This window comes from Sinohyriopsis cumingii, chromosome 15 (genome assembly GCF_028554795.1).
Source record: "Sinohyriopsis cumingii isolate HCF-2022 chromosome 15, ASM2855479v2, whole genome shotgun sequence".
NCBI lineage: Eukaryota > Metazoa > Mollusca > Bivalvia > Unionida > Unionidae > Sinohyriopsis > Sinohyriopsis cumingii.
In genome coordinates, this window is record NC_142975.1 from 111551042 (window position 1) to 111566548 (window position 15507).

At 33.2% G+C, this 15507-nt stretch overlaps 1 protein-coding gene across 2 annotated transcripts in view; it reads right to left on the minus strand.

Annotated features, from left to right (window-relative positions):
• Positions 1-9220: 9220 nt before the first annotated feature.
• LOC149782491 (N-alpha-acetyltransferase 38, NatC auxiliary subunit-like) overlaps positions 9221-15507 on the minus strand; it is a 42148-nt gene continuing 35861 nt past the window's right edge. For both annotated transcript variants that reach the window (XM_089933910.1, XM_089933911.1), the window contains 2 exons: positions 14529-14600; positions 9221-11018 (listed from right to left, as the gene is read on the minus strand). In XM_089933910.1, coding sequence (XP_089790036.1) covers positions 10915-11018; positions 14529-14600 — 176 coding nt within the window. In that variant the 3' untranslated portion in view covers positions 9221-10914. The remainder of the gene's footprint in view (positions 11019-14528; positions 14601-15507) is intronic.

A 15507-nucleotide genomic window follows, 5' to 3' on the forward strand; every position in this document is an offset into this window, starting at 1 on the left:
CGAATATCGGGAGAGAAAAAAAAAACTCAGATCTTCATTTATTCTGTGTATGTAGAATGTCAGAAGGTGGGAGATGATCCCCACTCCTCCAGTTTTTAGTTATCGTCATCTAGATGATCGACCACTGTGTTATTGCCCGGATCGAGTAAACAATAAAATAAAAATTAAATTAATGGATGGAGTAGCAGGGATCTGAGCAGAGATTCAAAATAGAACAACACGAGCCCCCGTATGTAAATTATGCTAATTTAATCAATTGCAAAAGCAAGATGAAATTGAACATGACATTTGAATGATTCACTTTCTCTTAGAGAGACTTACAAAATTTGTGCGAAATTCAATTAGCTTTTTTGTTACAACGATAAAACAAGTTTCATCATATAATCGCGTGACTGATTGAACTCAATTTGCCGGTAGGTCAGCATCACATGGTTGCTTCCAGTCTTCTCCAAATCACTGTTGGTGATAGGTCGGCCTTGCCTTATTTTCTCTCTCTCTCTCTCTCTCTCTCTCTCTCTCTCTGAACATTTTCTCTCTCTCCTCCCTCGTCAGGTCATTTTGTCTTGGCTGTAGACTGTGCTCTTTTCCACTGTAAACATATTTTTCTTAAAATAAAAATATAATACCCAATATAAAGACACGTCAGGTTTTCCTTCTCCTGTGAACAACAATATGCCCACTCTTTTTACGCCAGATATAGTCTATCGAAATTCAACAGAAGCAAAGATGTTTAGAGGTGAACTCGATTGGGGGGGGGGAGGGACTCTCCTTGCCCCTATGTGCGGGCCCCAGTGTTTCCACTAACTTCCACCCTCACATCAATTACATTAAAAAAATTATGACAATCAAACCCTACATGCATCCACAGTTTTACGAAAACCTTATCGCCTATTTACAATAAAACGAGGCCGAGTGGTCTAAAGCGCTTTCCGTTACGGATCACTGCCAGCTCACCTCTGTCTGCGTGGGTTCGAGTCTCGGATTCGGCCAATGTGGGTATGTGAGAAAGCTTGCCAGTAGCTTCTCGTGGGTCGGTGGTTTTTCCCCGGGTTCTTCCTCCACCATTGATACTGGCCGCCATGTATAGCCTATCGTGTGCTGAAAAATGGCGTTAAACCCTACAACAACAACAATAAAGCAAGAAAGAAAAACAACACAGAATAAAAAGCTAGCACATATCTCACTATTTTCTTATTTTTCACATTCTGTAAATCCAGACAACTATGAAAGAGTTATATAAATTATTGATGTAACGCAGACTTAAATAGCCACCCCCATCCCCACCCCAAACAATTATTTTGCATAGAACGTTAACGGCAACCAAGTTTAACACATTTTAATTCCACATAAGTTGATATAGCAATTATACTTAACTATATATTAATATTTTAAACAGAAAATGGCTATTTTACATACAATAATTTAAGACCATGAATACAACTGTTTGAAAGTTTGATAGTGATGATTCAATGTACAGAACACAGTGTGATATGAAATTTTGGTAAAATAAATTAACATGTGCAGTATGGACTGCATCATCATGATGTGGAATATCTTTCAGATAAAATTATTCTAGACAGAGTAAAATCAGTGTAATTTTTTAAATATGCTTTCAGAGACGAAAACATTTGCCAGACAGCTCAATATAATTAGCATTTGATCACGCGTTTAATCTAACAAACAGCACTATGTATCCAAAACAGTTTAGCATAATTTGTAATACGTTTATTGTTATACCACATCAAGATTGAAGATACCCTAAAGGGAAGAATACGAGTGTTGTTAATAGTCCTAAAACCTACTACACATATAGAAACGAAATGACTGATGATGAAACAATTACATAGGAAAGGTATCAACTAGACAAATGATGGAAAGGAGGATGGTGGATACGTTACCATTTTGAAAGATATCGATGGACTTATTTGTTTCCATTAGATAATATCGGACTAATAGATGAAGAAAGAACACATCTGAATCAAAGTACTAGTATTAGACAATATGCGTTATCAGTTGTATGTGCCCAAATTATGAAATAAAACAACCATTACAGATTTGCTTCTAATGTTCTATTTACTGTAAATAAAAAGTACACAATCTGCTTCTTGTGTGCAATACACTGTGAAATAAACTATTATACAATCTGCTCCTATTGTTCGATACACTGTAAACAACTATTATACAATCCGCTTATAATATTCAATACACTGTAAAAAAAAACTATTATACATTCTGCTTCTAGTGTTCAATACACTGTAAAAAAAACTATTATACATTCTGCTTCTAGTGTTCAATATACTATAAAAACGTTATTTTTCGACAACAAAGTTAGGATTCAGATGAAAACCAAGTATTCGGATCTCTGTACTGAGTAATCCAAATGAATTGTTCGCATTTAACACTGTCTTAATAGGCAGTTCGGTGTGTACTTTGAAAGACTTTGGTTGGACAAAAGGGAATATATAGTATGCACAAAGAAAAGATAATCTTGCTATATTACCTACTGAATAACCTCTAAATCCAACACTTATATTCGGGAAGCAAGAGTTCTCAAAGAAGTTTCATTGCAAAATAATTAACAGAAATGAGCCATTTGACATTACGGTAAGATACGCAGTGATTTTTGAAGATTTCAAAACGTGGATATTCAGTCAACGTCTGGATTATTTGATGTTCACTAAGCACGAGAATGAAGGGCTAAAATATCAAAGTCTTTGCCAGATGTAGATATAAATAATATTAATGAGATTATAATCTATGTTATAATTAAGTCAAATATTATTGATGTAGTGCTGGATAAAGCATGAAATGAATAATTAAATACATTATAATGAATTTAATGTGATAGTGAATACCAACAAAAAATGACATAGGTCACAGAAGCAACCTATCCTTAAGACTAACTAGGCTTCTTTTCCCGTTACATAAATGGAAAACTACCTAACTCTAATATATGTTAAACCTAAGGTCCAACAGCAATACCTACATACGTTACAGTGGAAAGACAGGCTGATAAAGAAATATATTTTCTAAATCTCATATATAATATAGATCATAAATTATAAATTTCATTCCAGTGAGCACATAGGGTTATTACAATATTTCTAATTATCACATAGTCGGTACACTTTGCCTATTGAGTGTGCAGTTTAATATTTTTTATATTATAACACGCGAACATATCACTTTATGTGATTTTGATTGGTCCAAAAAAGCCTACGAAATTATTGTGCAGTATTCTCTTTACTGATTGGCTGCGATCGTGGGAAAACTTTTTAACACTGCCTTCTGGAATTTTTTGTTTTCATTTAACATTTTTGGCCGCCATTTTTTCATTAGACTCGCGAAGGGAATTGGGAAAAATGGTCTCGTCTGTTTCAATATTGCCAATTTATCCCCACATACGTTTATTATGTCATGTATAACATATAAATATATGAAAAATGGCAAACCCCCAAAACAAGAACAATAACAAGTAAAACTATGGGTATTGCTCAGATGAGAGTGATGGTGGGGGTGGGGATGGAGAGGCGATATGTCTGTCGCATGGAATCCACCCTATATACAAGCTTGGTTTAAATGTGAACTTACTGAAGTAAATAAACTCACCTTTGTTCACAGCAGAATGTAGACATAAACCGGTCTCCCCAACTCAGACAGCACTTTATCCAACCACAGCATATTTACGCGGTAAATATGTGATGCAAGTCGGACTCAAAAAGAGATTTGTTTACGTCTTTTGTACAATCTAATGTTCCAAATCAAATACTGCAAATATTCGGTCACAAATACTTTACAGTAAATATGTTTATCTCTGCATCCAGTAATCTTCTTTTCACAAAAAATATCGCAACAATGTAATGTTTAGCTGTGATGTAGAATTTCATTGTAAACACTGGCACTGTGTTATGTAGGCAAACTCAAACTGGTACTGTGCACCGTATCAAACAATGTGACATCACACGCATTGGACATTTTGTGTTAACAAATGTTTTGCCTTTTGTAAAATGTTCTGTTTATTTGGATGGAAGTCTATTCTTTGATTTATAGTTATTAAAAATGTATAATATACTTTTACTATTTCAACTTTGAGACTACTTAAAGCATAACTAATGAAAGGTACAGCGTCAGAATAATTAAAATGATTCATTTTTTTATCTAAATAATTTTTGCTGAAATAAAACTGATCAAAAGAATCTCAAAAGGGTAATGATTTAATATTAAATTTATGAAACTCGCAAATGCTGGACATTATTCATCTTGTTTCATAAATTCAATATTAAATCGTTACCCATTTGAGATCCTCCGTTTATAAAAAAAATAATAGATTATATTATAGAAACTGCAGGAATTAAACCACGAACCCTAAAACATCACTATTTTCCTTGATCGACTAAGCAATAAAAAGAAATACTGTAACAGTCTCTATTTTATTCAGATAGAGTTCCTACCTATTAAAATGTATTTCACTGTAATTTCTTTTCATACGATGTTAATAGTCCAAATAAACAATTAGAAAGAAGTACTATAAACATAATAAATCTAAAGCTAAAAGATGAAGACTTTATTTTAATAGTATGCCAATTACTGAAGTAATTAGAAAATCTCAAGAAAATTAATTTGTTATTTCATGTAGTTTGTGCACAGTATGCAAACTTGCACGGTATCCAAACTTGCACAGTATGCAAACTTACACAATATGCAAACTTAGGCAAAGACAAAGTTAATTTAACGTACAATTTTTTTTTAGTTTAGTTAAGAATATGAAAAAACTAATTTAAAAAATCATTTTCTAGCAATTAAGTAACAGATGCCAGTGTATTTGTAGTCTTAATTATGTATATGAAGAAACATATAGACCAGACGTAATACAGAGTCTGACGTACCAGAAAGAGAAAGATGAAAAAGATAAGAAACATTAAATCAGTCACTTAACCATGGCTTAAACTTCAACATCAAACATATTACAAATATAGCAATTCTTACAGAAAAATCTGATGCAAATACATAAAACTTTCAAGAATAACAAAGTAAGGAGAGAAGATGCTGATAAATAATTCAAAGATGTGGTGAAAGTGTGACAGAAAGATCTAGTAAACGTACACAATTGCAATAACAAATAGAAAAAACAAAATAGATGAAAACAAATATTAACAATATTTCAGCTGCACAAGATTTAATTACTCAGAGATGAAGAATTATATCAACTACATTACACCGAGTATGTAGAAAACATACAGACATTAGAACCTGGCAGAGATGAAGAATTATATAAACTACATTACACAGAGAATGTAGAAAACATACAGACGTTAGAACCTGGCAAAGAAAAGAAAAAAGCAAAAATAAAAGGTTTAACAAGTGATCCGAAGTAAATGAATTGCGTGTGTGTGTGTGTGTGTGTGATTTGGAGTTTTAACTTAGTTTTAACAATTTTTCAGTCATATCGCTATGGTGTCTGCAATGTGGCAGCTTAATAGTGATGTCTAGTACTGGGGCATCATGCCGCAGACATGTAGCGTGATGTCCCATCCAGTCACATTATCCTGACACCAGGCCGACCAGTCCTAATACTAACCCTTTAATGCTGAACACCAAGCGAGGCAGCTGTTAGTACCATTTTTATAAGTCTTTTATGACTCGGCTGGGGATCGAACCCACGACCTCCCGCATCCGTGGCAGACGATCTAACCACTAGGCCACCGGAGTGGTAAGCAAATGAAGTAAACAATTACTGTATATTACATTACAATTGTTATGTATATTTGATTTAATTATATCTGATTTAATATATATTATTTCAATTTAATTGTGTCAGTTTTAATTTTTTATTTTTCATTACATGATATTGTAATGTAAATTTATTCACTAGAGATGATCCTTTGTTTTAGAAAATAGTTTGACCTTGACTATTAGTTTATAACACCAGGTGTTGATCTAAATCCTGACCTTGTTTCAGAATTTGTAGCAACCTTCGTAAACAAGTTCTATTTTATTTTAAAATGATTGGTTGTTTCCAAGGTCATGATGGGACCTTGTCTTTAAGATATAAACAATTTTTTTTTATTTTTTTATTGCTTAGAATAAACATAATTGGTTTTCGTCAGGGTCACACTGGGTAAACGTGATCTGTAACAAGTATTTGCTTCTATAAACTTCCAGAAGATGATCACGTGACCCTTGTGTACGTTTTAGAAAGCCTATATAACCCACGTTTTGGAGAATTAATCTCAGTAGAAGTTGGGTTGCTAAACTGTTGTATGTTTTGCTGTTTGGAGTTATTTCAAATAACTTGGTTTGGAGTTATTTCAAATTACTTGGATTCAAAAGGATTAATTCTGTTATGTTTCTGGAAAATACGTGTGCTCATGTAATATTTTAGAACAAGTTTTTTTTTTTAATAAAACTTTATTCACCTATCAGAAACCGGAGTGATAATTCTTATTTCTAAAAGGAACTGTAGACTTCAACACTACAGACTGTAGCATACGTCATCGTCGTCCATCTTGAATTCTTCGTCGGGGTTCGAACGTGAAATCAGTAGAACATTTTGTTATTAGGACTACTAAAATTGTATTCTCGGATTATGTTTGGATTTGATTCTATAAAACCGTAAGTTCATATTTTTTTAAAATTTTTTCCAGGGAAATAAATTATTGTATTTTTAAAAGCTTGTTGTTTTCACTATTTCTTGTGTAACTGTTTATTCGAGCCTAAACAAGTGACATAAGATAATCTCAATTTCAACAATTGCAAAAAGAATTAAATAAATGAGAAGAAAGAGAATTGTAAAAATATTACAAAATTAGTAAAGAAAGTTAGTAAAGAAATTTAAAGCTGGGGCAAGAGAGTTGAATAACAGATCAACAGTTCTCAATAATAGTTTCCAAATTATAGAAGGCTGACTTTGACAAAGTCAAGTCAATAGAAAGATATGGACCTACAAGGTTAATGCTAGACAATGAAGACAATGTATTATTTAAGTATTCCCAATCTCAACGCTAAAAGATTTAAAAGGTCAGGATTAATGCTAGACAATGAAGACAATGTATGATTTAAATATTCCCAATCTCAATGCGGGGCCCGAGTGGCCGAGTGGTCTAAAGTGCTCTCCGTTAAGGATCACTGCCATCTCACCTCTGGCTGCGTGGGTTCGAGTCTCAGATTCGGCTAATGTGGGTATGTAAGAAAGCTTGCCAGTAGCTTCTCATGGGTCAGTGGTTCTTTCTGGGGGTTTTCCAGGTTCTTCCTCCACCATTATTAACTGGCTGCCATGCATAGCCTATCGTGTGCTGAAAATTGGTGTTAAACCCCATAACAACAATCTCAGTGTAAAAAGATTTAAAAGGTCAGGATTAACCCTTAAAAAAATGGATTATCTGCTGTAATACAAAACATTCTAACAGATAGTAAAGTATACACAGATTAAGAACTTCTTCCTAATAGTGTTCTTGTAATGAAAGTACTTAGGAAAAAAAGAATTTCAGAAATGAACATGCCTGTCACATAACTTGATTTTCCAGTATTCAAGCAGATATTGACAAATTAGACAAAGATAACAACAAAAACTGCCAAACAAAACTTGTATTCTGTGGATTCATCCAATTAAAAAAAAGTTGCTTGATTGAAATGTTGGGCCCTCACCATGCCTGAATTGATTAGAAAATAGTAAATATAACTAAACCAGTCTGAGGGATCAAACCAGGTTTCTGCTTAAAACATTTTGCATATAAAATTGAGTGGCTCCTTACTACCTAAAGTTAGCCTCATAAATACCAGATACAAATAATTACACCTAAAAATAAATAAATATAATGTATATACTTTACTGCTGAAGCATGATGAGTTTTCAGCATGACACAAATTTTGTTGGTGTAGAGTAGGAAAAGAGGTCTGCAAACATGTGACCTCCCCCCATAGTTTCTTACACATGTCAATCTACAGGAGATAGGTGTTAGAAAGTATTGTCACCGTGGCATTTTTAAAAATTAAATTCATATTTGATTTGATTTATACAATCTGAATATAATAAAATTGGTGTACATGCACTAACTTATTTTTTGATAAATAGGTGGTGCTGACGGCCTACAATTTTTCATAAAATTTAAATATAAATGGGTTTTTTCATCCATATTTTGGCAGTTAAAAAACCAAGGTTTGGTTGTGTTTTTTTAATTTTTGGAGTTTAGTGACCCATAATTCAAAAATAAATATATGAAATCATGTGTTTTATGTGGTTTTCAGAAACAGTGCACTAGATTTTCTTCTTTTTAGCCCCTTTTAAATCCTTCAGACTTTTCTAGCTCCCCAGAACTGACAGTTCCAATAATGAACACGATAAAATCTATCTCTTGCTCTTATTAATCAGACAATTGTTTAACAGAAATTCCATGTTGATATGATCATCCATTAGGGAGGAGTAGTAATAAAAGGATTTTCAAGACGACCACTGTAGTAGTCATATTAGACACCATATCATTTTTGTTTAAGACCAAGTAAACATTAAAAATCTTACACTGAAAACCACATGTCAATGAATTTTTGTCCAGCAATAAGATTTTCAAGATGGCTATTGCGGCAATGGTGGCCATATTGGATATGAGATTAGCTCCATTTGCATCTAGGACCAACCAGACCAGTGGTTCCCAACCTGTGGGCCGTACACAACTACGCGAGGCCTGCAGGGTCATTCCATCGGGTATGCATTTTGGTATGACCATTAGCATGGTCCGTGATGATCGAGAACCACTGAACTAGACCACAGGATGAATGTGTTTCAAGTTTCATGGCAATCTTCCATGTAGATTAGAGTAGTGAAAACAAACTTGTGGTAATGGATGACTGAGAGACAACAGACCATCCCCATAGCTCTTCTCATCCATGTCCAGCAGAAATGAAATTCACAGGAACACAGTGATGTAGTTTTGTGCATGTTCAAGTGATGTCTATGTTATTTACCCAGTTTCATTAAAATTTATCAAAATCTACAGGCTAGTTGTATTAATGACCTTGTGCTGGACTTAAGTATTGACATCAAAATCTACAGGACTAGTTGTATTAATGACCTTGTGCTGGACTTAAGGATTGACATCAAAATCTACAGGACTAGTTGTATTAATGACCTTGTGCTGGACTTAAGGATTGATGTTAATGAAGATTACTACAGATCTCGACCTTGCCAAGTAGGATTATAAAAATATGGAAAGAAAATGAAAATGAGTATGATTCATCACTTTAATGACAACATAAAATATATATTTACAATGCTGATCACATTCATGTGCAGATTCAGTACATGTTTCCTAAAATAACGTAACAATTCCAATCAACAAGACTGGTATCATAGTTCATTACAAAGTGAAAGGATTTTACAGCATGCATATTCATTATTACACAGGACTGGTATCATACTTTATTATAAATTAGAATATTTAACAGCATCCATATTCATTATAACAAGACTGGTATCATGCTTCATTATAAATTAGAATATTTAACAGCATTCTATTCATTATTACACAAGACCAGTGTCATACTTCATTACAAATTAGAAAATGTAGCAGCAGCCATATTCTTTAGTACACAATACTGGTATCATATTTCATTAAAAACTGAGTATCTAATGTAATAACACTTTTTTACCAAGTCTTTGAAACAAGTGTTGTAGTAACTGAATTAATAAGACCTGAACTTGACATTTACAGGATGATGAAGTCAGGAGTCATGAAGAAAAAAATGAAGTTCAGGATGATGAAGTCAGGAGTCATGAAGAAAAAAATGAAGTTCAGGATGATGAAGTCAGGAGTCATGAAGAAAAAAATGAAGTTCAGGATGATGAAGTCAGGAGTCATGAAGAAAAAAAATGAAGTTCAGGATGATGAAGTCAGGAGTCATGAAGAAAAAAAATGAAGTTCAGGATGATGAAGTCAGGAGTCATGAAGAAAAAAATGAAGTTCAGGATGATGAAGTCAGGAGTCATGAAGAAAAAAAATGAAGTTCAGGATGATGAAGTCAGGAGTCATGAAGAAAAAAATGAAGTTCAGGATGATGAAGTCAGGAGTCATGAAGAAAAAAATGAAGTTCAGGATGATGAAGTCAGGAGTCATGAAGAAAAAAAATGAAGTTCAGGATGATGAAGTCAGGAGTCATGAAGAAAAAAAATGAAGTTCAGGATGATGAAGTCAGGAGTCATGAAGAAAAAAAATGAAGTTCAGGATGATGAAGTCAGGAGTCATGAAGAAAAAAAATGAAGTTCAGGATGATGAAGTCAGGAGTCATGAAGAAAAAAAATGAAGTTCAGTTCTTATATGAAAATGCATGCAAAAGATGCTGAATGAAGGATTTTGTATTGTGCTTTTCTGTTTATTTAGATCTTCAAATGTGGCCATATTAGAATTACAGTAATCAATACTGTTCATACAGTAAGCACAATACTAAAATGAAAAGACAATGTCAGCTGAAGTAATGGTTAATTTTCTTTAACAAAACAAATGTCATGAATCCGAATTTGGCCATATTTTAGCCTCAGCATTTGTGAGGACTATTATCCAATAGATAACTTTCTGATTCTTAATCTTGTATTTTCCCATTGTAACAAATCCTGCCAGTAGTATTTCCTAGTTATAATAACCCCACACGAGTTTAATACTGATGAACTCCTTGATAAATTGTTAAAACAAATTACTGCTTTGTACCCATAATTCACAGAATATTATTCACAAATGCTGATGTTGCAGGATGACAAAATGGAATAAACATTGCACAATTCCTTAGAAATCTTAAAATGATGGTTAAATCTAAAGTCGTAAGTGCTATGGTATTTCAAGGAATTCATTGTGAGCAATATCCCCTAAAATAAGTTGGAAACCTTGATGAAAGCAAGATAAAAACCTAAAAACAGCAGTGCCACATTTTCTATGGCCGAGCGTCTCTCAATTCATCCATGTGTATGCTGACAATGTGTTGACCTGGCACCATAGCAAGTCCTAAAACTCTTGGTTCCTCTTTGGCCTCTTCAACTGAAATGAGCATACATAACTGTGATTGTTCCAAAGAAACAAATGAATAATGAAAAAGCACTATTTTTCCAGCAGCATAAATTTTCACTGTGAAGCAAACACACACACAAAATTAAGAAAACAAATTCCCTGGAATTTAAACCCACGGAGTGATGCCCATGGTACAAATACAAATTACACTGACATTTCAAATTGGTTATTTAATTAGTAGCCATGGAAACTGCATTCAACATATAGTTAATATTTAATAGGAAAAAATGTTTTCTAACATTTTTTGTATATAAATGAAGGGTGGTTTAGAACAAAGGAAGTAATACAGAATAAACATGCACAACAGCACTAAGGTCAGGCCCAGCATGTCAAACCCAATTGAAACATAATTGTAAAGTGTATGACCTTGACCATAATGTCACTAGGTAGAGTAAGCACATTGCATAAGGAATGACCTTTAGCATCAATATAACTCAAACCTGAGCAAACAGGAAATCCATAAATGGGTTTAAAGTATAAGGAAGTGAAAAACAGATTCACCAGAACCGTAATGCGCATTTTCTATGACTGTGACCTTGACCTCAGGAACCAAAGGGCAAATGAGTGTTCTAGAATGGATTATCTTAGCTTCATAATGATTTATCTGAAATATAAAGTCTATTCCTCGAGGAAATTAGGAAAAATAAGCAAGGAAAATTCTAACTAAAACCTGATAGCAAATTTTCTATGACTGTGACCTTGATCCCATGGTTTGAGAGAATGCGATAGAATGAACTGTCTTAACTTCATAATGTTTCATGAAAAGAATTAGCTGGATTTTCAGAAGCACAAGAAAATGAAAAATACTTTATACACAATGTTGAATGCTAATTTTCTAAGAATATGACCTTGACCTCAAGGTGACAAGGACAAATGGACTTGACAAAGAATGAATTTTCTTAGCTTCAAAATGATTCATGCCAAATATGATGAGAATATATCAAGGGTTTTACAAAATATAAACGAAATGAGAACCTTAAAAAACTGCGGACATTGCTAACACACTGCATAAAGGTACAGAAATACTCTTCTTTCACCCCACCTAGTAGCAATATTTAGAAGCACTTTATTAATGATAAATAATAAACCCAGAGCAGACTTTGCTTTTAATATTTGACCAAAAATGTTATTTTGAAGCATATATCAAACACATCTTTTTTCAAGTGATACACAAAGTAAAATATATATATTCCTATCAAGACAGAGACACTTATTTTTAATAGTCGATATTAATAATTAAAGTTGTACAAACATGAACTCCTTACCAAAATCTGTGATGCACTTCAGGGATTTACAAATCAATTTCCCTAATGCCCAGGACAAGCTCAAAATTGACTTTTGTATGCTAAAGTTTGCAAGGTACTTGCCTGTATGTATGGTAATTTTAGAGTTCAGTTCATAAAGCTTTTATGTTATTCAGTATCTGGTATCTTGTTCATAAAGCTTTTATGTTATTTGGTATCTTGTTCATAAAGCTTTTATATTATTCAGTATCTGGTATTTTATTCATAAAGCTTTTATGTTACTGTTATTCAGTAACTGGTATCTTGTTCATAAAGCTTTTATGTTATTCAGTATCTGGTATCTTGTTCATAAAGCTTGTATGTTATTCAGTATCTGGTATATTGATTCAAGATGTATTCACTGGTATCTTGCCATAGCAAGTGTATCAGTTCCTTTATTCTGCAAGTATCATGTATGTATGTACAACATTCCTCGATCATATAACTGTCCAGATTCTTTCATCTATCAACTCCTTATTTCAAAGAATATATTGATGAAGTCTATCATTTCCAATCAATATCAAGGTCAGTCTTGCTTTTTGTCACGCAGACATGATAATGTGAATATATACTATCTGAAACAAGTTTGGATGAATCAGTTACAATTCAATCAAAATATCTGCACATATACGGAATTTGCCACCGTTCCAAGTCCGAATTCTAGTCATGAGCATTTTGTGAGCTAAACCATGTGCCTAGCTTGCCGACTCTATATTGTTTTGATGAATTTCACAGATTTTGCGGTGACAATGTAATTAAGTGATAACTGATAATAATTGTAACTATCGGATGTCTTTGACAGCTGTGTATGGAAACAAAAGGTACAACTCTTTGGTCTTAAACTAAATAACAGAAAGAAGCAAAACCCAAAAATTTTAGTAAAATTAACAAATAAATTATTTCTTTAAGTTAGAAAGTGAAAATCTAAGAGGAACTTACAGTATTGTGAATTAAATAACAAATAATCCTAAATATTCCATCACAAGTCCAAAAGTATGGAATGTTCAGCATGAATTTCAGTATTGAATGTGCCAATAGTCTTGATTTATCACAATGATTATAATCCAGAATATTTTTGAATGAATTCACAATAATCCTAATGCAGTGTTTTTGTTCATAAAGTCAAGTAGTACATTGTAATTTTAATGAATAAATTATATAAATGATATAAACACACCATTAAGTGATTCACAGACTCAAATTAAAAAAGAAGAATGAATTATTGTTTTGCCTCGTCCTATATATACTAATTTCACTTGACCTAAGACAATAAAATGCCCAGGATGTTGGTCATTTCAAATTGAAAATTCCATAAAATTATAAACAACCAAATTAATCAAATCTTTTTTTAAAAAATGACAAAACTCATGCAGGCCAGAACTCTACCCTCAATCATGGACAAATGTCAACACACAACATAAATTAAATATACACAACAAATTTCAAATTGTATCAATTTCCAGTCAGCTTGCCCTATGCAAACTGAATTATAAAATTTGTAAAGAATGCCAGCTAGCATCTCTGAAAAGTCGAGTGATGTCTTTAATCCCTATTGCTTGACTGTCAGTACCTAATGTGTGACACAATGGCTAGAGTTCTGACTGTCCTATACACAAATCAAATGGTGTGCTGGTAACAACAGATAAGTCTGTCAATAACTTTAAATGTGTGTGTGTGATTTTGATTTTTTTTATGTAGCTTTAACAATTTTCAGTCATATCACTATACAGTTTAAAATGATGTCTAGCACTGGGGCATCATGCTGCAGACATGTAATATCATGTCCTACCCAGACACATTATCATGACACCAGGCTGATTAGTCATAACACTAACCTCTTAATGCTGAGTGCCAAGTGAGGCACCTTCTAGTACCATTTTTATAAGCCTCTTGTATGACTCAGCTGGGGTTCAATCCTGCAACCTTCTGCATTGGAGGCAGATGCTCAAACCACTTAGGCCACCAAAGCGGTAATTTTAAATGTACTCACGCTTACTGGCATAATTTACTTGTCAAAACCAATGATCTGAGAGAGATTATTTTACATGAATCAAAGTTAGAAACTTACAGTTGTTCTGGATATGCAGCTTTGAAATTTACACTAGGCTGACCAAGAATTTTGCTTTTACTGGATGATGTGGTATGTGGGATTTTCCTGATTGGAATAAAAAATGTTTTCATTCTTGGGAACACTCACCTGGATGAGTTATGTATTCCTCACATGACCCCAGTATCACATTGCAGTCTCTGTCAGTACATAAAAATACACCTGTAAAAAGAAAAAAATTAACCTTGCTGATCTAGATATTAATCACTGTCACTAATGAAAGGTATAACTGCCAATATATATACTATGACTCATGTATTTAGTATATTACAAGTTACGAAAGACCATGAGTCATCTAAATATCTTGGCAGATAAGCTGAGGGGTTAAGCCGAAATGACAAGATCCTACTCAGATCAATAATGTTATCCCAAAGACTTGTCTTGGGAATGAAGTCTAGGTAAGAAATAAGCAAATTTTTAAAACATGGTATTCTCCATGATTTTAAATACTTCTCAAATGGAAAAGAGAACAATTATCCATACATCAGGACCCTTAAAATTTGTATCAATTACTCCCCCCACCCACCCCCAACATTTGGACTTAATTCCAAAATCAGTCATTGTAATAACCCTCATTGCAACTATCTGCAGAGGCTGAAAACAGTTGTGATCAAAGTTACAGGACTGGGTAATTTCTAACACGGACCCAACAATTTTTATAGACTGAAGTCATTTAGACCAGTCAAACTGTGACACTTTCTGGCATAAAATCATCCAGTACATACCTAATTTTATAGACTGAAGTCATTTAGACCAGTCAAACTGTGACACTTTCTGGCATAAAATCATCCAGTACATACCTAATTTTATAGACTAAAGTCATTTAGACCAGTCAAACTGTGACACTTTCTGGCATAAAATCATCCAGTACATACCTAATTTTATAGACTGAAGTCATTTAGACCAGTCAAACTGTGATACTTTCTGGCATAAAATCATCCAGTACATACCTAATTTTATTACTTAAAATTGTATTACTTAAGACTTAATGTTCAGATAAATTTAACACTATCTGACATCATGCAGTTCATCACATGCTGAATGAATGGTAGTCCAGTTTCCAAACCAA